The sequence below is a fragment of the Salvelinus fontinalis genome, chromosome 18, assembly GCF_029448725.1.
Source record: "Salvelinus fontinalis isolate EN_2023a chromosome 18, ASM2944872v1, whole genome shotgun sequence".
Lineage (NCBI taxonomy): Eukaryota > Metazoa > Chordata > Actinopteri > Salmoniformes > Salmonidae > Salvelinus > Salvelinus fontinalis.
Genome location: NC_074682.1, coordinates 8,629,225 through 8,654,260, shown reverse-complemented (window position 1 = coordinate 8,654,260; position 25,036 = coordinate 8,629,225). Strand labels below are relative to the sequence as shown.

Sequence of the window (25,036 nt, the reverse complement as noted above, 5' to 3'; positions counted from 1 at the left end):
CATGTTTGTGAAAACAACTTGACAATGAAAGAAATCCCAGAAAGAACAATCACAGCAAGCTAACTCGGTATACATGTCAGCACAATCTTTATGGCCACAAAATGAATATACAGTCAAATGTATTGTATCAGCCTAAAGGGCTGTAAAACACAAAATAAACATGATTACATATCAACTGCATGTGCTCATATTACAAGTCCATTGTTTGTAGTGACAAGTAGGTTAGATGTACATTTTAATTTATATATTTTTAATTAAACCTATTTTATCTATAATCTTAACACAATGTTGAAAAGTCATAAACCCCTACCTGACAACCCATTGACCCCAAACTGTTCACACCCCTCTTGTGAGCGATTTATTTTGGTTGTTGCAGTTTTAAAGCTAATTTCTTCCAATTATAGACATTTTGCCATGTCATATGTGTGTTCACATGATACTTTAGTGACTCAACAAAAACAAAGGAGGTCGCTTTGGGGTTGAAGCCCCTGGTCAATTAATCTGGCCATGATAACTACAAGATTTAGATAGCTGGTTAGCCTAACATACCTACCTAGCTACCATAGGCTACCTAGTTGATCAACTGGACATTTTTGACAGGTTATAAATAGCTCTTTAAAGTCTGTCAGTGAGTGACATAGCAAGAGGAAAACTGCCCGTACACTAACACATTTTGAATTGGTGCCTTGTGCATTCTCTACTATTGCAACTCTCGACAGCAATAAATTGAAAATAACATGTATGTTTTGTCGGACCCACGGTTCATATTGACCCTGTTGAATATGAGGTTAGTAATGCTAGTCCTTTGTTCTTGTTCTTCACACACATTTGCTGATTAGAGACTTCATCTGCGTAATTACACACTTGGGCTTCCTTTTCTTAGCAATGCATTTCCTTACAATAAAACTAGAATGGAAATGTGAGCGGACAAATCGTTCTCTTGGAGCACTCCAGTTGACAGGGTGCATTTAGTTTGGTGGCAGCATCACATTTTAGTGACCTTCTCCACAATGTTAAACTGGGAGTCTTTGAATCCAGTGTTGTTTGGTCCATTCTTCAGCTCTGATCCAGCCTTTTCATTAATCTCAGAGTCTAATGCCTGTGGAAGACACAAAAAGACCACACCAGGAGCCAGTTAACACACACACAGATAGACACAGCCACAGAACATTCAATACAGATGTAGGTCTACAGTATGAGAGAGAGAGGGTTGGAGGAAGAGGCTTTACCTCTGAGTCCTTGCCACAGCCAGCGCAGAATAGATCACTTCTCCTTACAAAGAGATCCAAGCGTAGATTCTCCTGCTTGCAGCCACCTGGAAAGACACAACACAGGGAGATGTCTGGCCTAACTAAATGCATACCATATCAATTTGAACGAGCCTAAGTCATTATACTTAGGGCTAGGAGTTTTTCCGAAACCAAACTCCTCGTCAGGTCATGATGTCAAACATAACTCAATACATGCACTATGCTGTTAGTGTTAGCGCTAAAGGAGGTGTCCTCACCTGTGATAGCGCTTACCACCAGGCCCACGATCACAGTCACCAGAGAGCCCAGGAGACAGAAGTACAAGTAGGACAGGGAGTACCATGAGTCTGCCAGAGCTGGCCGGTCACTGTAACTACAAGAGAAAGAGTTATACCTGAGCAACTTTATCTCATCCCCCCTAACACACTAGCCTCGTGAAATCAGATTCCTTCCAGTGAAACAGAATGTAAGCTGTAGCAAGATCAGGCTGGTTTAACAAGGCTGCTAAACCATAGCTATAAGCACCATAGGACTGGTCAAAGGTTGTACACTATATGGGGAATACGGTGACTTTGGAGACGGTGGTTCTAAAGTGATTGTGAGTAACTCACTCAGGCAGAGGGGTCAGTGTTACTGCACTGGTCCATGGGGTCAGGGTGGTGTAGTTCAGGTCCTGTGTGCGGTTACAGCCTGCCACACTGATTGGCAGGGGGTTGGTCTTATCAGCTAAGGGTGGGTATATCTGCGCTCCAATCCCTACCCACAGGGTAATAACAAGGCCCACAATCAGTCCTGTGAGTCCCCCCTGCAAGGCATAAGTAAGCAGTCTCAGTACTGTCTTACCTATAGAGATACCAACAAAATATTGATCAACAAAATATTTAACAACAAAATTTTGATTTGTATGTCAGGACTTTTATAGTGTTTACAGATGTTCATTTCTCTTTGAGTAATGAGTTAATCAGTCTTTAAGTATGAATGATGACATTGATATGAATACGATTGGGGATGCCTACTGTTGAGTTGGCTGTGCGCCAGAACATGCCTAGTACGTAAAGTCCAAGAAGAGGTCCACTTATCATTCCAAATATGGACAGTGCTGCCTGAAAAGAGATAACTGTTAGAAACATAAAGTGGAGGGGATGACTACCAGACAGCAGGTGGTGCTACAGAGCCACATCTGATTGTTTTCCTACCTGCAAAATGCTTCCCATCAGGGAAGCTATTGCAGCCATCCCAATGCACAAAAACCCGAAGAAAACACCTGGAATATGTCCAAAGATAATTAAATATCCCATGAACATATGATGATTAAGAATATATTTACATGTAAAGTAACAACATATAATGTACATACCAAAGAAAAAGTCTAACTGACCTTCTATATTTGTATCACAGTATTATTTGAATGAACCCACATATCATTTTGTTCGTCTTACATAGGGCTGTGGCGGTCATGACATTTTGTCAGACGGTTATTGTTTTGTGTGAAACTCACTGAGGCCCATGTTGATCCAGGACACCTGTTTCTCTGTCAGGTTTTTGCACACTGGCCTGACAAAGTCCTCCACAGTGACAGCCACCAGCGCATTGATGCTGGAGGACACAGTACTGAAACAGACACAATGACAATAGATGAGGAGAAGAGAAAGAATGTCCTTTGTCTGCAGGGAATTCATAGTTAAACACATTCATTCATAGGTTAGTAGTGGAGTACCGCTTGTGTTTGGACCCAGGACGGGGTAGGGGGTCGTGAGGTGGGGTTTTGCTACTATGCCAATCAATTTAAATATCCATCTAGACCTTTTCCACCTAGAACATTTGTGTGACCAAACCTTCGCTATTTGGGTTCCCCTTGGAGTATTCTCACCTTAGGGTACCACTGTATGCTGCAGACACAAACAATCCAGGGACTCCAGGATAGGCTGCCAGAGTGTCCATCACCAGGTAAGGAAGCAGCTTGTTTACACACACACACACACACACACACACACACACACACACACACACACCGGTCAGTTTCAACATTTGATAACACTGCCGTAGTCAAATCAAATTCAAATCAAACCACATTTTATTTGTCACATGCTTTGTGGACAACAGGTGTAGACTAACAATGAAATGTTTACTTATGGGTCCTTTTCCAACAATGCAGAGTTAAAGATAAGAAGAAAAACAAATTGTGACACAGTGAATAACATGGCTATATATATGGAGTAGAAAATAACATTTCTATATATAGGGAGTAGAAAATAACATGCATATATACAGGGAGTACCAGTACTGAGTCGATGTGCAGGGGTATGAGGTAATTAAGGTAGTTGTGTACTGTACATATAGGTAGGGGTAAAGTGACTAGCAGCTGCGTATGGGGTGAGTGTGAATGTGTGTGTTGGGGTGTCAGTGGAAGTATGTGTGAGTGTGGGTAGAGTCCAGTGTGCATGCATAGAGTCAGTGAAAGAGAAGGTCAAAAGGGTAGCCATTTGATTATCTATTTAGCAGTCTTGTTTAGTCTTATGGCTTGGGGTAGATCTATTCAGTGTCAGAGAGAGCAGTCTGGGGCTTGGGTGGCTGGAGTCTTGGACAATTTTTTGGGCCATCCTCTGAAACCATATGGTATAAAAGTCCTGGATGACAGGGAGCTCGGCCCCAGTGATATACTGGGCCATAGGCACTACCCTATGTAGCGCCTGGCGGTTGGACGCCAAACAGTTGCCATACGAAGTGGTGATGCTGTCACACCCTGATCTGTTTCACCTGTTCCTGTGATTGTCTCCACCTCCTCCAGGTGTCGCTTATTTTCCTTAGTGTATTTATCCCTGTGCTTCCTGTCTCTCTCTGCCAGCTCTTCTTGTATGTTTAGTCAAGTCAACCAGCGTGTTTTTTCCATACTCCTTTTTGCTATTCTTCTTTTTCTAGTCCTCTCGGTTTTGACCCTTGCCTGTTTCTGGACTCTGTACCCGCCTACCTGACCATTCTGCCTGCCTTGACCACGAGCCTATCTGCCACTCGGTACCTCCTGGACTCTGATCTGGTTTTGACCTTTTTGCCTGTCCATGACCATTCTCTTGCCTACCCCTTTGGATTATTAAAATTGTAAGACTCCAACCATCTGCATCTGGGTCTTGCCTTGTGCCTTGATAGTACAAACTGGCCATGACAGACCCAGCAGACTTGGACCAGCTCTGCCACGCTGTCTCCCCGCAGGGAGCCACCATTAGGAGACATGAGGAGTTGGTACAGGGCCTTTTGGAAGGGCTGCATCTGGGTCTCGCCTTGTGCCTTTATAAATGCAGCCAGTCAAGATGCTCTCGATGGTGCAGCCATTTAACTTTTTGAGGATCTGAGGGCCCATGCCAAATCTTTTCAGCCTCCCGACGGGGAAGAGGCATTGCCATGCCCTCTTCAAGACTGCGTTGGTGTTTTTGGACCATGATAGACTGAGGAACTTGAAGCTCTGACATGCTCCACAACAGCCCCATAGATGTGAATGGGGGCGTGCTTGGGCCCTCCTTTCCCTGTAGTCCACAATCAGCTTTTTTGTCTTGCTGACGTTGAGGGAGAGGTTGTTGTCCTGGCACCACACTGCCACATCTCTAACCTCATCCCTATAGGCTGTCTCCTCATCGTTGGCTATCAGGCCCACCACCGTTGTGTCATCGGCAAACTTAATGTTGGTGTTACAGTCATGCAAAGCCACGCAGTCCTGGGTGAACAGGGAGTACAGAAGGGGACTAAGCGCGCACCCCTGAGGGGCCCCCGTGTTGAGGGTCAGCGTGGTGGATATGTTATTGCCTACTCTCACCACCTGGGGGCAGCCCATCAGGAAGTTCAGGATCCAGTTGCAGAGGGAGAGTTCAGTCCCAGGGACCTTAGCTTAGTGATGAGCTTTGAGGGTACTAGGGTGTTGAACGCTGAGCTGTAGTCAATGAACAGCATTCTCACATAGGTGTTATTTTGCCCAAGTGGGAAAAGGCAGTGTGGAGTGCAATAGAGATTGCGTCATCTTTGGATCTGTTGGGTAAGTATGCGAATTGGAGGGTCCAAGGTGTCTGGGTGACGGTGTTGATGTGAGTCATTTCAAAGCCAGCCTTTCAAAGCATTTCATGGCTACAGATGTGTGTGCTAAGGGGCGATAGTCATTTAGATGTGTTACCTTGGCGTTCTTAAGCACAGGGACAATGGTGGTCTGCTAGAAACATGTAGGTATTACAAACTGGGTCAGAGAGAGGTTGAAAATGTCAGTGAAGACGAAGGAGAGCTTTGTATGCGCTTTGTATGCATGTCTGTGTGAATAAAGATCATCTAGAGGTTTTTTTCCCCCCTATAGTCGCACAGTTGACATGCTGGTAGAAATGATGTAAAACGGATTTCAGTTTCTCTGCATTGAAATCACCAGCCACTCGGAGCTCCGCCTCTGGAAGAGCATTTTCTTGTTGGCTTATGGCCTTACAGCTTGTTGAGTGCGGTCTTAGTGCCAGCATCGGTTTGTGGTGGTAAATAGACAGCCACAAAAAATTGGTAAAAAGTATGGTCTACAATTTATCATGAGATATTCGAACTCAGGCGAGCAGAACCTTGAGACTTCCTTAATTAATATGAGTGCAGCAATTTATATACCGTCCATGCCTATATTAACCATAGCTGTCTTACACTTACTTACCTGATCAACAGCCCCTACATCACCGTTAGTGAATGGATCACAGTCTTTGTAAATGGAGTACATGGTGAGGCCGCAGAACACTGCTAAGCTCACAGTCAACCAGAGACCAATTATATTCCCATACAGTGACCTGAGGGTTTTAAAGAAAGCAAACATGGAACAAACACTCATATTGCTATTCTTCTTTCACAGCTTTTCCTGTATGGTTGTTCTAAATTGTGGAAAGTAGGAGTGCACCTTACAGTTTGGCTTGGGTTAGGGTTTTGCAAGAGATGTAACGCTGCACCTGTGACTGGTTGATGGAGTAAATGGACACCCACATCACACTGCCACCAACCACGATCGTCCAGAACGTGTGACGCTTCAAAGGGTCTGGATCAAAACTGCATTAGAAGGTATAAAATGGAAAACGCTCAGGAAACTATGAGGAGTAGCACAGTATGGTGCTGGTAATTCATTTTTATCATTGTAGCTATTCAATCCCTGCATGACATTTGTGGACATTATACTTACTCAAACGCGGTGAGCCTGCCTCCCTGGTAGCAGTCGTCCCAGATCTTCCCCAGGCCCCCCTGGATGACAGCCCCCCTGGCGATGACAGCCACGAAACCTGCTAACATGATCACCATCTGAAACACGTCTGTCCATATGACCGCCTTCAGACCTCCCTGAGAACCATAATACAACATGGAGTCAGGGGAAGGAATGTACAGTATGCCGTAACCTCATGTACACAAAAGTGGTATGTTCAAGTGTAGGTTCTGTTGTGTTTCCTGGACCCTAGTAATTGCCCATAACTGGGGCACAGAGTTTTCCCTGCATGGTCATGTCATGGGGGTCAGGAAAAACTCCTGGCCTTGGTCATGTGTATTGTCACAGCAGGAAGGTGTTGATTGCTGATTGGGAGTGTGTGAGATGAGCCACTGACCAGGGTACAGTAGATGATGCACACCACCCCAGTGGCCACCAGCACTCCCCAGAGGTTCATTCCTGTGACTGAAACACCCAGAGGTACAGACCTGTTTACATGACTTGTCTAAATAATACTCTTCAACTGTTTCCTTGAGATTAAACTATATACATATGAATCGTGTATGATATCACTTAACCTAACAATATCTGCATGTTCTCTTTTGAGCTGCTGATAGCATCAATTTATTAATAATTAGACAACACAATCATCAGATCATAGACCAATTTAATTAGCTAAAGATGTATAATCAGTCATACCCTCGATCAACGCACATATAATATTATTGTGGTTAGGATAAGGGACATTACAGAGGTACTTTGCATATGACTTACTTTGATTGAGTGCGAGAGCAGGCGCATAGATGACCATACCAGTGTACAGGGCCTGAAAGAAACACAGCAATTAGTTGATTGATGTAAACATATACTTGATGCACATTCATAAAGGTGGAATGTTTACCTGAGATGGCCAGATGGCTTCAGAAAAACAGGCAATGGAAAAAAGAAGGGCCATTTTTTGTCTTTAAAATATTACAGATATTATTGTTTCCACCAAATCCTTAGGGAAGTATTGCCTATCCTTTCATCCCATCTTCATGATGTTAACTGAATATTTACCGTTTGTGCGATGTACATGGATGTCCCGATCACCCGAATCAACTTATTAAAGCGCATCTCCAGATACTGCAGAGAAAATAAAAATTTTAGTCAAACCTGACCTGATTTCATTGGCTTTTTACACTTGTAAATATTTGTTCCTACCCAGCTAACAACAATATGTTCCCAAATTGTTTGAGAACGTTCCTGTAAGTGTCTCACTAGGTCACTAACCCTCAGAAAACTGAACACATTAATTTTATTGCAATGCCCCATGAAATGTTTCTAGAACATTAATATTGTATATTCTGGGAACATGGTAACCATGTTCTGAGTATGTTCTGTTTCAAATTAAGGGAATGTTCCTCCTAACTCTGACATCAAAATCTGCTAAAAGGGTTCTCAGAAGGTCTTTGTTAACATAGATTGTTCCCCTAACTAATGGAAAACTGGACACTCAAACATTACGGGTAACATTACAAAAATGTTCTTTCTCCCTAGAATTGTTATCTGGGTAATCAGGAAGTGATGATAATGAAAGATGCATAGACTTTTCATAAGTATATCCTGGTTCACACCTACCAAGCTATCCACAACTCTGGACCCAAGTATCTCTTGTACCTCATTCTACCCTCCTGCCCCACATGCACCTCTCGCTCCTCCAGGTCCGTCTACCTTCAGCACCCCCGCAGCAGACTACAAACTATGGGTGACAGGGCTTTCAGACACTGTTAGGGCTGCAGAGTCTCGTTCCTACTTTAAGGCATAGCTCAAGACTGTGCTGTTCAGAAATGCTGTCAAGGACCTCTGCTAATTCTGTTCTCGTGTCCTCTGGATCTGGCGACACATGTATATAGCTTTGATTGTTGTCTGTGTTCTATGTTCTGGATTGTTTTTATTATTATTTATTATAAAATGTTTGCACCTTGGGTCTGAGAAAAGCGCTTCGCAAATTAGAATCATCATTATTATCTGCAAGTCTAAAGCCTCAACATTATTTTGATTATGTCACCAATGGTTTCTTTGTCAAAACAAAGGAAATAATTGTATGGACTTTTAATGCAATTAGTCACATATTTAGTCCTCATAGATGCTGAATGTAACAGATGTAACAGGAAGACACGCCTCCTGGATTAGATTGCTTTCATGGATCAGTGATGAATCATTAGTTCAATTACAACGGATAGACATGTTAGAGCACACCCTCTCATCTACACCTCTCACTGCTGATTCATCTTAATTCCTACACCCAACCTCTTACCCAAGCTCCCCTATTCCTCTTCACTGTATCTCCATCCACTTGGTTGCACTTGCTGTTTGACTGGTACAATAGACCCAGTGGAATAGTCACAAAAGTACAATGTATTTGACCCAGGTGGGTCTGACACTGTCTGGTATATCTCCTTACCTCATAGGTGCTGGTGATGCCCAGGCGGTAGAAGAGAGGGACAAAAATCTCGGCGGTGATGATGGACATGATGGCATAGGAGATGGCAAAGATCCAGTAGTCCGTCCCAAACCGATAGGCTTCGACTGGCGTGCCGATCACGGTGATGCCAGACATGAAGCTGGCAGTGAGGGACATGGCAACGGGCACCGCTGTCATCTGACGGCCCCCCAGCAGGAACTCACCGCTGTTGTTGTTCTTGCGGCCCCGGATGGCTTGGAACAGGCCAATGCCAGCTGCCCCCAGGACTGTGCCCACAAACACCACATAGTCCCACACCGAGAACGAGGCCACGGGGCCCCCTGTGCCCATCGTCATGGTTAATGAGCCCAGAAGAGATCTCTCAGGCAGGGATCAACACTTATCTCACCTTTACTATCTAAACACCTTCACCCACTGCTCGTAACTTAGATCTTACAGGTTGATTGTTAGGCAATGTTGCTAATATTTAATTTCCTTTCTTTCCAATGCACACAATTTTTCCTATTTAAAATTCGATCAAATGAATGTTATATGAATTACAGAATTATTTAACTTTCACAAAGTAGAATTCTTATTTTATTTTTATCAAGAATGTCAAAATAAAACACTTTTACTAAAATTGAGGCCAACCATTCTTCAGTCTTCTAAGAGAACAAACCAATAGCACATAAATTCTCAGTCAACTAGATATGCACCTCAGTATCAATACAGATTAAGTTTTGAAATTATTGCAGTTATTTGACACTTAAAATAGACATCCACAATGGAAAGAAATGTCCTTCGACAAACATCATAGAATCCCAAGAACTAATGTCCAATATTCCTATGTGATAAGTCTTCCTTACTTGTTGAGGTTGAACAACGCTGAAAACTACTAGCAAAGCATCCTCCAGTTTAGCAAGACTTCCATGTGTGCTCCCCTTGTCCTGACAAAAGCATGGAAGAACACACTATTGGTGCTGGTTAACCATAAATACAACTTTAATTAATCATCACCCAAGGACAACAGATACAGAATTCACCGCACCGCCTTCTAAGATTGTAAAACGGAATGATCTTTATATCTGATTTCATAAAGTGTGTTTGGCCTGCCGGCTGCTCTACCATTCAATAGAAATATACTGTTGGTTTTATTATTGAGGTAAAACACCATGCATTGTCAGCCTGACACGGTTGTAACTGTCGAAGCATGGGATCCGCAGCAAGAACTCCTGCAGTATTTATGGACTCTAAGACCAAACTTTTTATTAAATGTTGTATCATTTGTATCGTGTGTTTTTGTTCTACCTTATGTTATTTTTAGTACTACAATTATATGAATTACTGCATTGTTGGGTTTAGAGCTTGCAAGGAAGTCAGTTACAATGCAGTACAACCCTGTACTAGTGAACATGACATTAAAACTTCACTGATTAGACTTTCCAGACAAGCAAAGTCAGCAGTGAGATAGAACACACGCAGTCATTGATCAGCCATTGATGAGTCATTCCATCCCATTGCATGAGTCACTATATTGGAAAAGTTATTTTAGATGCGAGCTCTTTTTGAAATAGAAGACAATGTCCAGTTTTTGGGGAAAATAAGGATACTGAATCACTCAAGGACTCAGTTACAACCTTACATGACCATGAGATACTATATAATAATCCTCTATACAATCATGAACATCAAATTAAAACACTTAAACTGCAATATGTAACTTTTTGGGCTACTGACCAAATTCACATAGAAATGTGAGTTATAGATCTGTCATTCTCAATGAAAGCAAGTCTAAGAAGCGGTATATCTGTTCTATGTGCATTTTTTCTATGCTTCCCTTCTTAACCCTCATGTTGTGTTCGCTTCATGTTAATTCATTCTGTGTTCTCGGTCCAAAATTACCCCCCCATTATAGCTGATTATAAATCCATAATAATACATATATTATCACCTAATGTCACGTTAGATCTTTTTATCAACTTAAGTTATTGTGAACATTACAAGTTTTGAGCTTCTATTTGCTATTTATGGCCTGTAGGCCTCATTAACCTGAGTGCAAACAACTTGTTTTTGAGTAAAAAAAGCATAATGTATGGATTATTTTGACTATAACAAATATCACAGACTATCTTGTGTCAAAGTTTAACAAGGACATTTGTTTTGAAACCATTTCAAATTTTTAAATAGTAGGCCCAAAATAACATCTGTTGTGTTCCTGGTCAAAACAGACCGGTATGATTTTATTATTAAAGAAAGGACATAGGCCCAAAACTACACATGAAAACTTTACCATATTACAAAATGAATGTCTGAACACATTAAAGAACAACAGTAACAATAACAGTATTACTAACAATAACAAAAACACTGAAATAGAGTTGACTCCATATTGTTCACAAATTCAATGAGCATTTCCACAAATAACAGCATCTTATTTTTATGGTGCAGGTAAAACAATCCGGTCATATTTAAAAAAGTGCATGAAACTTGAAAGATAACAAAGAACATACCTTATCAAGGTTGTTAACTCGCCCTCTGTTGTAATCCAGGACAGCGTTGGGCTTCTTGTCCTCCTTGGTACTCACAGCGGTATCCCTGTGCAGAGTTGTCATCAGGAGCACATTCTTCTTTTTCTTCGGGCAGACACAAGAGTGTGTGTGTGTGTGTGTGTGTGTGTGTGTGTGTGTGTGTGTGTGTGTGTGTGTGTGTGTGTGTGTGTGTGTGTGTGTGTGTGTGTGTGTGTGTGTGTGAGAGAGAGTTCGTGCGTGTGGGGGTCTGGGAAAAGAAGTGTGTCCAGCTGATGTGTGTCTACTTTTTGAAATAGAAGACAATGTCCAGGTTTTGGGGAAAATAAGGATACTGAATCACTCAAGGACTCAGTTACAACCTTACATGACCATGAGATACAGGGATAATTCTCTATAAAATCATGAACATCAAATTAAAACACTTAAACTGCAATATGTAACTTTTTGGGCTACCGACCTGAACTCAATTTTATAGACTAATTGTAGTCTCACCCATTAATTTCTAAAGACGGATCATTTTTTAACAGGAACACCAGAGGTGTACAAAAGTTAAATAAAACACCCAAAATTGAATGAAAATCATCAAAATGTCATTTGTGTGTTCAGATGCCCTTGGTGGACTAAGTCATGGAAACTTATGACAATCAGATTAAATTAACTGCATTTTTCACAGAGAAAACTTGTAAATTGGTCCAATTCGACAACAGGAGGGTTAAGTTTAGTTTTTGCAATTTTTTGAAAATACAATATTTTGGGATAGGGAAAATATATTTCACAGCAGTTTAGATGGTACAATGATTCTCTTGCTTATTTTGTCACATACACTGAAATTAGGCAAATTAGAATTTTAGAAACCAGGAAATGGCTGAGCAATTTCTGCATTGTGTGCCTTCCGTTGGTTATCTGTTCCCAACAATGCAGTAGATTATTACATTTCCTGGAAGGCAGTACCTCATAAACAAGGTGTATCGAGGGCTTACTATATGCCAATCAAGCACGTTGATTTTACAATTGGGTTAAGTTTGTTTAAGATTGTGGGGTATAATATGAGATTTCAGATGAAAATAAACCTGCCATAGCCTGATATTTTTCAGATTTCAAGTCCCTGTTATCAGTACTTGTTGACAGGAATATGTACTGTGACCAGGAACTGAACATTCATTGGCTTTGAGCCTACTGCTGAGGAACACTGAATAATTTGTTCTGCTATTTTTTCATTGCCACTAGTGTTTCAATTAGTTGAATGTCAGGTTGCCTTGGTTATCCGGTCAGGCTGTGATTGTTCTGTGCCACAGGCTATCTCTACACCAGACACACTCAATAGGCAGATCGTGGCCGAATCCGGACCCAGATGGACCTCTCTTAATATTTTTTAAAGTATTATTATGACATTTTTTATTTGGATTCGTATCCTGGTTTCATAAGACATGAACATGTGTAAAATTGAGGGAAATGGGCATTAGCTGCAAAATGTTTCCATTACTCCATGTACGGTGTCCAATCAAAACATCTTATTTTGACCAATGGGTAAAATAATATATATTTGAATTGTGTAGACACTCCTCAAAGGAGACATCATGTCTCTTTCACAGTCCATTCAAAAGTTATTGGAGTTTTTCCCCTTCTATTATAGACAGAATTAGCGTTACTAAATCTATCGAGGGCAGAGAAAAAAAAGTATTTAGAGTCCATGCAAATAACGAATAAATTAAGATGTATCCGAAAGAGCAACGTCAGAGTTCGGAATATAAATATATATACATGGCCAAAAGTATGTGGACACCTGCTCGTCAAACATCTCATTCCAAAATCATGGGCCTTAATATGGGGTTGGTCCCCCCTTTGCTGCTATAACAGCCTAGGAAGGCTTTCCAAAAGATGTTGCAACATTGCTGTGGGACTTGATTCCATTCAGCCACAAGAGCATTAGTGAGGTCGTGCACTGATGTTTGGCGATTAGGCCTGCCTCGCAGTGGGTGTTCCAATTCATCCCAATGGTGTTTGATGGGGTTGCAATCAGGGCTCTGTGCAGGACAGTCAAGTTCTTCCACACCGATCTTGACAAAACATTTCTGTATGGACCTTGCTTTGTGTATGGGCATTGTCATGCTGAAACAGGAAAGGGCCTTCCCCAAACTGTTGCCACAAACTTGGAAGCACAGAATCGTCTAGAATATCATTGTATGCTGAAGCGTTAAGATTTCCTTTCACTGGAGCTAAGGGGCCTAGCCCAAACCATGAAAAACAGCCCCAGACCATTATTCCTCTACCAAACTTTACAGTTGGCACTATGTATTCGAGGCAGGTAGCTTTCCCCTGGCATCCGCCAAACCCAGATTTGTCCGTCGGACTGTTAGATCGTGAAGCGTGATTCATCACTCCAGCCAACGCTTGGCATTGAGCATGGTGATCTTAGGCTTGTGTGCGGCTGCTCGGGCATTGAAACCCATTTAACGACGCTCCCGATTAACAGTTCTTGTGCTGACGTTGCTTCCAGAGGCAGTTTGGAACTCGGTAGTGAATATTGCAAACGAGGTCAGACGATTTTTACACGTTACGTGTTTCAGCACTTGGCAGTCCCTTTCTGTGTGCTTGTATGGCCTACCACTTTGCGGTTGAGACGTTGTTGCTCCTAGACTTTCCACTTCACAATAACAGAAATTACCGTTATCCAGGGCAGCTCTAGCAGGGCAGAAATTTGACAGACTGACTTGTTGGAAAGGTGGCATCCCATGACGGTGCCATGTTGAAAGTTACTTAGCTCTTCAGTAAGACCATTCTACTGCCAATGTTTGTCAATGGAGATTGCATGGCGTGTGCTCAATTTTATACTTCTGTCGGCAATGGGTGTGGCTAAAATAGCAGAATCCACTCATTTGAAGGGGTGTCCACATACTTCTGTATATATAGTGTATATTCAAATAATGGTTTGTATAGATAGTATGGACAGCATATGAATAGAAAACATGTTTACAGCAGTAGTTATATTGGCTGAGCCATGACTACAATACATTATACACATATAAAGTGGGACTAAAACAGTATGTAAACATTATTAAATTGACCAGTGTTCAAGAACTCTATGTACAGTGCCTTCATAAAGTATTCATACCCCTTGACTTAGTCCACATTTTGTTGTGTTACAGCCTGAATTCAAAATGGATCAAAAATATAGTCTACACAAAATAACCCACATTGGCAAAGTGAAAACATGTTTTGAGTGATTTTTGCAAATAGTTTGAAAATGAAATACAGAAATATTCTATTTACATAAGTATTCACACCCCTGAGTCAATACTTTATAGAAGCACCTTTGGAAGCGATTAAAGCTGTGAGTCTTTCTGGGTAAGTCTCTAAGAGCTTTCCACACCTAGATTGTGCAACATTTGCCCATTATTGTTTAAAAAAGTCTTCAAGCTCTGTCAGATTGGGTAGTTGATCATTGCTAGAGAACCATTTTCAGGTCTTGCCATAGATTTCCAAGTAGATTTCAATCTAAACAACTTGAGCACTGTCTTCTTGGTAAGAAACTCCAGTGTAGATTTGTACTTGTGTTTTAGGTTATTGTCCTGCTGAAAGGTGAATTAATCTCCCAGTGTCAGGTGGAAAGCAGACTGAAACAGGTTTTCCTCTAGGATTTTGCCTGTGCTTAGCTCCATTTTGTATCCTTTTTATCCTGAAAAACTCCCCATTCCTGACTAAAAGCATACCCATTACATGACGCTGCCATCAATATGCTTGAAAATATTGAGAGTGGTACTCAGTGATGTGTTGAATATAAGGGCAAAAGGCAAGACCCAAATGCAGACACAGGAGGCAGATGGTTGAGCTCCGATATGTATTATACCCAAAGGGCTAGGCAAAAGGCAGGTCAGGGACAGGTGAGAGTTCATAAACCAGGTCAGAGTCCAAACAGTACCAGGGGATAGGCAGGCTCGAGGTTCAGAACAGGCAGAGTGGTCAGGCAAGCGGAGTCGGCATCAGGGCAGTCAAGGGTTAAAACGAGGAGAGCTAAGAAAAAACAGAGACTGGTGAAAAATAGGAGCTAGTAGAACCGCTGGTTGACTTGGCAAAACAAGACAAACTGGAACAGAAATACAGGAAACAGAGGGATAAATATACCGGGGACTAATGGGGAAAACAGGAGACACCTGGAGGTGGGTGGAGACAATCACAAAGACAGGTGAAACAGATCAGGGCGTGACATTGTATTGGATTTGCCCCAAACATAACACTTTGTATTCAGGACAAAAAGTTAATTGCTTTGCCACATTTTTTTCAGTATTACTTTAATGCTTTGTTGCAAACAGGATGTATGTTTTGGAATATTAAAATTTTCTGCACAAGCTTCCTTCTTTTCACTCTGTAATTTATGTTAGTATTGTGCAATAACTACAATGTTGTTGATCCATCCTCAGTTTTATCCTATCGCAGCCATTAAACTCAGTACTGTTTTAAAGTCACCATTGGCCTCATGGTGAAATCCCTAAGCCGTTTCCTTCGTCTCCGGCAACTAAGTTAGGGAGGACTCCTATATCTTTGTAGTGCCTAGGTGTATTGATACGCCAGCCAAAGTGTCATTAATAACTTCACCATGTTCAAAGATATATTTGTTACCCATCTACCAATAGGCGCTCTTCTTTGCAAAGCATTGGAAAATCTCCCTGGTCTTTGTGGTTGAATCTGTTTGAAATTCACTGCTCGACTGAGTAAGCTTAGAGACAATTGTATGTGTGGGGTACAGCGATGATTAAAAAAAATCATGTTAAATTATCTCACACAAGTTATTCTGTGACTTGTCAAGCACATTTTTACTCCTGAACTTATTTTGGCTTGTAAAATATTCTAAGAACACAAGTCCACTTTGACATTATGTGGTATTGTGTGTAGGCCAGTGACAAAAAAAATCTAATTTTAATCCATTTTAAATTCAGGTTCTAACACAACCAAATGTGGAACAAAATCAAGGGGTGTGAATGCTTTCTGAAGGCAGTGTACATAGGGCAGCAGTATCTAAGGTGCTGACTAGAGTCCTGGTGGTAGCCGGCTAGACCAGTGGCTAAGGTTCAGGGGTGGGTACTGGGCGAAGGCCGGGTACTGGTGACTATTTAACAGTCTGATGGCCTGGAGATAGAAGCTGTTTACCAGTCTCTCGGTCCCAGCTTTGATGCACCTGTACTGTCTCCGCCTTCTAGATGGTAGTGGGGTGAAAAGGCCATGGCTCTGGTGGCTGAAGGCCTTGATAAGCACATGCGTGGTGAGAGGAGCCTCACGCTCACTTCACCACAGCGACCTAAAGAGGAAGTATCAAATTCCTTACAAAACCCAAACTTATAGGTGATGTAAAAACAAAAAAACGTCTTATGTAACAGCAAATAGTTAAATGGGGGTAGGTTGCAGTTATAGGCCTACATGGAATCCTGTATGACTTTGTTATAGAGCTCATCAGAGTTTAATAGACAAGGTATTTCAGGATGATACACATCTTTATGGCATTGTATGAACTTTGACCATATTTCAGAACGCATGATTGCTTGCAAAGCTTGATATTTTTAAACACACTATCACATCTTTTTCCAACCAATTGAAAGTGTAACAAAACAACAAAAGTAGGCCTATGTCCAGAAATGACCTCTAACCCCTGACGCCTAGACAAATGATCTATAGGAACATGTAGATCTGAAAGAATTGGATATGTAAGCTTATGGTTGCATCTCCATTTTGCCCTGTGATATTAACCATATTGTAGGCCAGGGATCAGCAAGTAGATTCAGTCGCGGGCAGGTTTTTCTTCCGCGATGGTCGGAAGGCCCGGAACATAATTATATATAATTTGTAGACTGCAAATTGACCACAAGAAGCCCAAACATATATAATATTTGACGAAAATTATCATTTCAAACCTTGCTTTCATTTGTATATGATCACATTTCTCTCTATTATGCGTGGAAATACTTGTGAACAGATTTCCCAAATTAAAAACACTGATTTCCTGGTGCTTTTATGTTCAACAATGAAAATTAAACACATTTTTTATATATATATATATATTATTACATATTTTTGGGGCTCAGTAAACTTTGGGGGGCAAATAAAACCACCCACGAGCCAAATTAGGCCCGCGGGCCGCCAGTTGGCGAAACCTGTTGTAGGCCCTATATGCTTAGCAGATCCTGTTCCTAGATTTGAAGAACATTTACATTTTTGTTATTTAGCAGACACTTCTAGGAGTTGCTCATCTAGGAGTTGGACACAGGGTTGTTACTGGACCGAACCAATCTCTGAATTTACCACTTAGTTTTCTATTGTGCCACCAAGTGGAATTGCCAGATACTGCATTACATACTGCCAAAGAGCAGGGTTATTATGAGGTTATTACAGGTTAACCATACATTGCTGTACTGGTAATGGAAGTTTGTAGTTACAGAGGATGCCTTTTATTAATGCATGTCATCCTCATAATGGGCCAGGAGATTCCTACGTCCACACTGTCAGAGATGGGAGATAATGGTCCAGTAGGATCAAGGTGGATTAGGATGACTGTATAAAGACTATCAGGCTCCATCAGACAGCATCATCAGACCTGCAGGTGCCCAGCTCTACCAGGTGAATGAGCAGAGCTGACCTGACAGGAACACTGGTACAGCTTCTTTGTCATGCTATTGGTGCATGACTGAGTTGTGTTTTATTAAAATGGCTTCTCAAATGCATCAACCTTAATTTTTTCATATTTCCAACTAAAAAACTTTAGATTTGTTCATATTTTATTCTTGTCATTTGCTCTACTTCTATGCAGGTTCTTGATTGTGTGACGGAACATCTTCGCTGTTTGCCAAATGGAATTGTCCGTGGCCATGTGTGGTCTCCTTTGCCTGCTCTTCAGCCAAGCTGTGCCCATGTGTGTGCCCACGGACTACACTCTGTATGAGGAGAGACGTGAATGTGACTTCTGCGTGGCCATCAATACGACCATTTGCATGGGCTTCTGCTACTCAAGGGTAAGTAGCCTATAACCTCAACCAGACATTCTTAGTTCTTTAATGGATCTGTAAAATTCACTCACTTATAAACTTTTATCCCCCCATAAAACATTTTATGTTTTACCTTTATTTTATCAGAGTAATCTCATCGAGATTTTGCATAATATTTTATAAGACCGACCTGGCCATGATAGCAGCAGACTAGTAGATAGAGACAAGGTCAATATACAAAATACAATGTATACATTATATATCCTGTCACACGTTTTGCATTGCAGAAGAGACGCTAAAATATAAGTATAACTTGAAACTTCAACTACAACAAATTCCAATCGCAGGCCGATCGTGAGGCACATTTGACCTACATCGCATGTACAGTATGTAATGTACTGTATATACAGTACACTGTGTACAAAACATTAAGAACACCTGCTCTTTCCACGAATCCAGGTGAAAGTTATGATCCCTTATTGATGTCACTTGTTAAATCCACTTCAATCAGTGTAGATGATCGGGAGGAGACAGGTTAAAGATGGACTTTTAAGCCTTGAGACAATTGAGATTGTGTGTGTGTGCCATTCAGAGGGTGAATGGGCAAGACAAAAGATTTAAGTGCCTTAGAACGGGGTATGTTAGCAGGTGCCAGGCGCACCGGTTTGAGTGTGTCAAGAACTGCAACGCTGCTGGGTTTTCTACGCTCAACAGTGTGTATAAAGAATGGTCCACCACCCAAAGGACACAACTGTGGGAAGCATTGGAGTTAACATGGGCCAGCATTCCTGTGGAACAGTTTCAACACTTTGTAGAGTCCATGCCCCAATGAATTATGGCTGTTCTGAGGCAAAAATGAGGTGCAACTCAATATTAGGAAGGTGTTCCTAATGTTTGGTACACTTAGTGTATGTTAAGCATGTGTGTTTGTGTGCGTGTGATTACCAGGACAGTAACATGAAGGAGTTGGCCGGACCGCGTTTCCTTATCCAGAGAGGCTGTACCTATGACCAGGTGGAGTACCGAACAGTCATGCTACCTGGCTGCCCGCTCCATGCCAACCCTCTCTTCACCTACCCCGTGGCCCTCAGCTGCCACTGTGGCACCTGCAACACAGACAGTGATGAGTGTGCCCACAAGGCCAGCAGTGGAGACGGCGCCAGGTGTTCCAAGCCACTCAGACAAATCTACCCATACCCTGGCCTGAACAACTACATCCCCCCCAACTGATAACGCTCTCCCTTCCCTGGATAGTTTGGCTGTAATGACCATAATGACCAATAAGGCAAGGAGAATGGTCAGTTCAACTCAAGTTTATGGTCACTAGCCATAATCATTATGATAACAGAGCAGCATTGTTGTATTCATGTGTTTGTGGTGGATACAGTGAGCTACAGGGTGGTGTATCCTATTCATCGTGACATGTATTGTTGCTGTTGTGTTTGGTATGTGAATATGCCTTTTTGTTTGCCACTTTGCTTGCCATGGAGGCTGATCCTGGTATTTCTGTCTGCCTCATGTCTTTCCTGTCCACTGACTCACTGAGCTATTTTGTTTACGGTGAACCAACATCATGAACGGGACGTTATTAAAGCTGAAGTCTGTAAATAGTTGTAACTCATCTGAATTCATCACATCCTGTGTAGGAACACAGCACGCTGTCACACTCCTCACACATCACAAATCAAATGCTAATTGTTCATGCTTCGTAAAACAACACTTGTAGACTAACAGTGTAATAACTATTTATGGGTCCTTTTCCAACAATGCAGAGTTACAGATAAAGATTTAAAAAATATAAAATATAAATAGTGACACGCAGAATAATTACACAGTGGATAACAATAATGAGTAAAAATAACAGGGAGTACCAGTATTGACTCAAGGGTATGAGGTAATCAAGGTAGCTATGTAATCGAGGTAGCTATGTACATACACTGTATAATACAAAGATATGTGAACATCGCTTCAAATGAGTGGATTCGGCTATTACAGCAACACCGTTGTTGACAGTTGTATAAAATCGAGCACACAGCCATGCAATCTCCATAGAGAAACATTGGAAGAAGAATGTCCTTCCCGAAGAGCTCAGTGACTTTCAATGTGCACTGTCACAGGATGCCACCTTTCCAACAAGTCAGTTCATCAAATTTCTACCCTGCTAGAGCTGCCCTGGTCAACTGTAAGTGCTGAATTGTGAAGTGGAAATGTTTAGGCGCAACAATGGCTCAGCCACGAAGTGGTAGGCCACACAAGCTCACAGAACTGGACTGTCGAGTGCTAAAGCAAGTAGCACGTCTATCCTCAATTGCAGCACTCACTATCGAGTTCTAAACTGCCTCTGGAAGCAACGTCATCGCAATAATTGTTCGTCGGGAGCTTCATGAAATGGGTTTCCATGGCCGAGCAGCCACACACAAGCCTATGATTACCATGCTCAATGCCAAGTGTCGGCTGGAGTGGTGTAAAGCTCGCCCCCATTGGACTAGTGCAGAGCAGTGGAAACGAGCAGTGGAAACGCGGTCTCTGGAGTGATGAATCACGCTTCACCATCTGGCAGTCTGACGGACTAATCCGGGATTGGCGGATGCCAGGAGAACGCTACCTTCCCATAATGCATTGTGCCAACTGTAAAGTTTGGTGCAGGAGGAATAATGGTCTGGGGCTGTTTTTCATGGTTCGAGCTAGGCCCCTTAGTTCCAGTGAAGGGAAATCTTAACGTTACAGCATACAATGACATTCTAGACGATTCTGTGCTTCCAACTTTGTGGCAACAGTTTGGGGAAGGCCCTTTCCTGTTTCAGAATGACAATGCCACTGTCTACAAAGCGAGGTCCGTACACATTTCTTTTTGAGATTGGTGGGGAAGAACTTAACTGGCCAACTCCATTGAACACCATTAGGGTGAATTGGAACGCGGACTTCATGAAGGTCCCCAAGAACACAGTGGCCACCATCATTCATTTTCATATGGAAGAAGTTAGGAACCACGAAGACTCTTTCGAGAGCTGGCCAAACTGAGCAATCGGGGGGAGAAGGGCCTTGGTCAGGGAGGTGACCAAAAACCTGATGGTCACTCTGACAGAGCTCCAGAGGTCCTCTGTGGAGATGGGAGAATCTTACAGAAGGACAAACATCTCTGCAGCACTCCAACAATCAGGCCTTTATGATAGAGTGGCCAGACCGAAGGCACTCCTTCGTAAAAGGCTCATGACAGCCCGCTTGGATTTTGCCAAAAGGCACCTAAAGGACTCTGACCATGAGAAACAAGATTCTCTGGTCTGATGAAACCAATATTGAACTCTTTGGCCTAAATGCCAAGCGTTACATCTGAAGAAAACCTGACACCATCCGTACGGTGAAGCATGGTGGTGGCAGAATCATGGTGTGGGGAATGATGAATCATGTTTTCAGCGGCATGGACTGGGAGACCAGTCAGAATCAAGGGAAAGATGAACGGAGAAAAGTACAGAGAGGTCCTTGACGAAAACCTGCTCCAGAGCGCTCAGAACCTGAGACTGAGGCGAAGGTTCACCTTCCAACAAGACAACGACCCTAAGCACACAACCAAGTCCATGCATGAGTGACTTCGGGACAACTCTCTGAATGTTCTTGAGTGGCCCAGGCAGAACCCGGACTTCAACCTGATCGAACATCTCTGAAAAGACCTGAAAGAAGCTGTACAGCGATGCTCCCCATCCAACCTGACAGAGCTTCAGAGGATCTGCAGAGAAGAATGGGAGAAACTCCCCAAATACACGTGTGCCAAGGCTATAGTGTCATACCTGAAAAGACTCAAGGCTGTAATCACTGCCAAAGGTGCTTCAACAAAGTACTGATTAAAGGGTCTGAATACTTACGTAAATGTAATATTTCTTATTTTTGTATTAATTTGCTCAAATGTGACATGAAAATAATAGCTTGGCTGTAATAGCTGGTAGCCATGTTGGTTAAGTGTGCCTCAAATTCTAAATCAATCACAGACAGTGTCACAGGCATAACACCCCCACACCATCACACCATCTTCCTCCATGCTTCACGGTGGGAACCACACATGTGGAGATTATCCATTCACCTACTCTGCGCCTCACAAAGACGTGGCGGTTGGAACCAAAAATCTCATATTTGCACTTATCAGACCACAGGACAGATTTCCACCGGCCTAATGTCCATTGCTCGTGTTTCTTGGCCCAAGAAAGTCTCTACTTCTTATCGGTGTCCTTTTGTAGTGGTTTCTTTGTAAAAAATTTACCATGAAGGCCTGATTCACGTAGTCTCGTCTGAACAGTTGATGTTGAAATATGTCTGTTACTTGAACTCTGTGAGGTAAAATCTTAGGTGCAGTTAATTGCCGATTTCTGAGGATAGTAACTCTATTGAACTTATCCTCTGCACCAGAGGTAACTCTGGGTCTTCCTTTCCTGTGGCGTGAGAGCAAGTTTCAACATAGTGCTTTACGGCTTTTGGAAATGCAGTTGAAGGAATTCTCAAAGTTCTTGAACTTTCCGGATTGACTGACCTTCATGTCTTAAACTAATGATGGACTGTCATTTGTCTTTGCTTATTTGAGCTGTTCTTGCCATAATATGGACTTGGTCTTTTATCAAATAGGGCTATATTCTGTATACCACCCCTACCTTGTCACAACACAACTGATTGGCTCAAATGCATTTTAAGAAGGAAAGAAATTCCACAAATGTACTTTTAACAAAACACACCTGTAAATTGAAATGCATTCCAGGTGACTACCTCATGAATCTGGTTGAGAGAATGCCAAGAGTGTGCAAAGCTGTCATCAAGGTAAAGGCTGGCTACTTTGAAGAATCTCAAATATAAAATGTTGATCTGTTCAACACTTTTTTGGTTACTACATGATTCCATATGTGTTCTTTCATATTTGTGACATCTTCCCTATTATTCTGCAATGATAAAAATTGTAAAAAAAAGAACTATGGAATGAGTAGGTGTGTCCAAACTTTTGACTGGTACTGTATGTCATTAAATGACATGTGCTTAACTATGTGGTTTTAATGTACAATAGCTGTGGTTCCTCTTATTTTGGGAGTAATATAACATGATCTATTTTCAATACATGCAACCTAAGAGTTCATGCCTGCAAGACAGAGGCTTAGGTTACAGTCAATCGGTCTGAGGGTTTGAAAGTTTTAAGGACCTACTTTTTATTTAATCCCACATTGAAATGAAAGCCAATGAGACAGCTAAAATTTGGCAGTATATTACACCTGTATTTAGTACTAGATAGAAATGTCCTAACAGGGTAATCATGCTGCCTGACAAGTTGAACAATGCTAGCCTTGATGAAGCCCTTACTCTCTTGTGGTTGTTGTATGTAGCGTGATTTCCTTAGGGTCACGCAATCTGGCTTCAAGCCTACCTCAGGTCAATACCCCCTTCTACCATTTGCTGCTCTGATAGGCAGAAGTAGGATAGTGTATGAGGATCAAAAGCACGTCCTGTTAAGCCATGAGGGATTTGTGATAAAGAAGCACATGTTGTGTTTTCTGAACCGAGGGAGTAGTGTTAATTAAGATCCTAGCTTTGATAAATCTGTTAAGAAATCCCCCTAGGGAGATATCGCTCTTGGCATCTCCCTTGGTGTTCCCTTAGGGCAGGGTTTCCCAAACCTCTCCTTGGGCCCATCCAGAAGTTTCACATTTTTGTTTTAAACCTTAACTGGCACACATGGTTCAATTAGTGAACTATTCATCAAGCCTTTGATGAATTAAATCAGGTTTGGCAGTTTAGGGTTAAAACAAAATGTGAAACTTCTGGGAGGGCAGGTGGAGAAACGCTGTGTTAGGGTCAGATGCCCCAGGGTAACGCTCTATTTAGGGAGATACTCCCCCATCATTAGCTGCAATATGGTCACCTGTTCCGGTAAGGTCTATGTCCTCTGCTGTGACTTCTGATGACAATAATATACAATTAACATGAGGCAGCCAGGACTGGTGAGGTTGTAGTCCAACAGAAGCAAAGAGTGGAGCCGATCCTGGGTAAAACTTGTTATTAGGCTACAAAAGCACACTTTTAAAGGCAACAAAACAAACGGAATAGAGCGCTTCGTAACTGAGGGTTGAACACATCCTCATTCGCGTCTCCATCACAACCTCACTTTTGTGCAGCTGATGCTGGCTATTTAATTGGGAATTAAAGGGGAAGCACCCTATTGGAAGGAGAAGCACTGAGACGGTTTCGGACAAATTCAGGGCTGTCACAATATGCTCTCTATTTAGAAACAAAACTAAATAAGTACATAACATTCACCATGTCTTGAGGCCTTCTTAAACCTTTTTTGTCCAGGTCTTTGGTGAATGATGTTGCTGCGGCTGTCCCACTCTATCCATTGGACAGGGGCAAGGCTAATGGAAGGAGCAGGTGACTCGCTTTGCAGCTCGCTCCTTCTGATCCTAAAGTATTTATTAAAATCAAACATAGAATGGGAATCTGTGTGTGATTAAAATTTCAACGGTGCGGTATGTACCCAGAATTCAACTGCATTAAAAATATACAGTGGAATTGGGAAGAAATGTCACTTACAGCTAGCTACGTGTTGAAATGATATTGCTGTGTGTTAGCTTTCTTGTAGTGCCTCCTCAAATGCCACCTTTGCCGCCTCACGCTCTTTG

At 42.0% G+C, this 25,036-nt stretch overlaps 2 protein-coding genes across 3 annotated transcripts; one reads left to right on the top strand and one right to left on the bottom strand.

Annotated features, from left to right (window-relative positions):
* Positions 1-64: 64 nt before the first annotated feature.
* On the bottom strand, positions 65-10,024 carry LOC129814908 (sodium-coupled monocarboxylate transporter 1-like). Its single transcript, XM_055868058.1, has 15 exons — positions 8,891-10,024; positions 7,504-7,569; positions 7,219-7,270; positions 6,842-6,909; positions 6,427-6,581; positions 6,156-6,296; positions 5,914-6,043; positions 3,121-3,209; positions 2,749-2,861; positions 2,447-2,514; positions 2,267-2,353; positions 1,862-2,055; positions 1,508-1,623; positions 1,230-1,315; positions 65-1,099 (listed from the first exon to the last, which is right to left on the bottom strand). Exons 1-15 carry the CDS (start codon positions 9,245-9,247, stop codon positions 986-988), a joined length of 1,836 nt encoding a protein of 611 aa, XP_055724033.1. The 5' UTR covers positions 9,248-10,024; the 3' UTR covers positions 65-985.
* Positions 10,025-17,999: 7,975 nt separating this feature from the next.
* Positions 18,000-19,997, top strand: LOC129815947 (thyrotropin subunit beta). Of its 2 annotated transcripts, none has more exons than XM_055870159.1 (3): positions 18,000-18,024; positions 18,215-18,416; positions 19,338-19,997. In XM_055870159.1, exons 2-3 carry the CDS (start codon positions 18,255-18,257, stop codon positions 19,617-19,619), a joined length of 444 nt encoding a protein of 147 aa, XP_055726134.1. In that variant the 5' UTR covers positions 18,000-18,024; positions 18,215-18,254; the 3' UTR covers positions 19,620-19,997. The 2 variants fall into 2 exon arrangements, with proteins under 2 accessions (XP_055726134.1, XP_055726132.1); XM_055870157.1 differs by having other exon boundaries at positions 18,001-18,058.
* Positions 19,998-25,036: the final 5,039 nt, after the last annotated feature.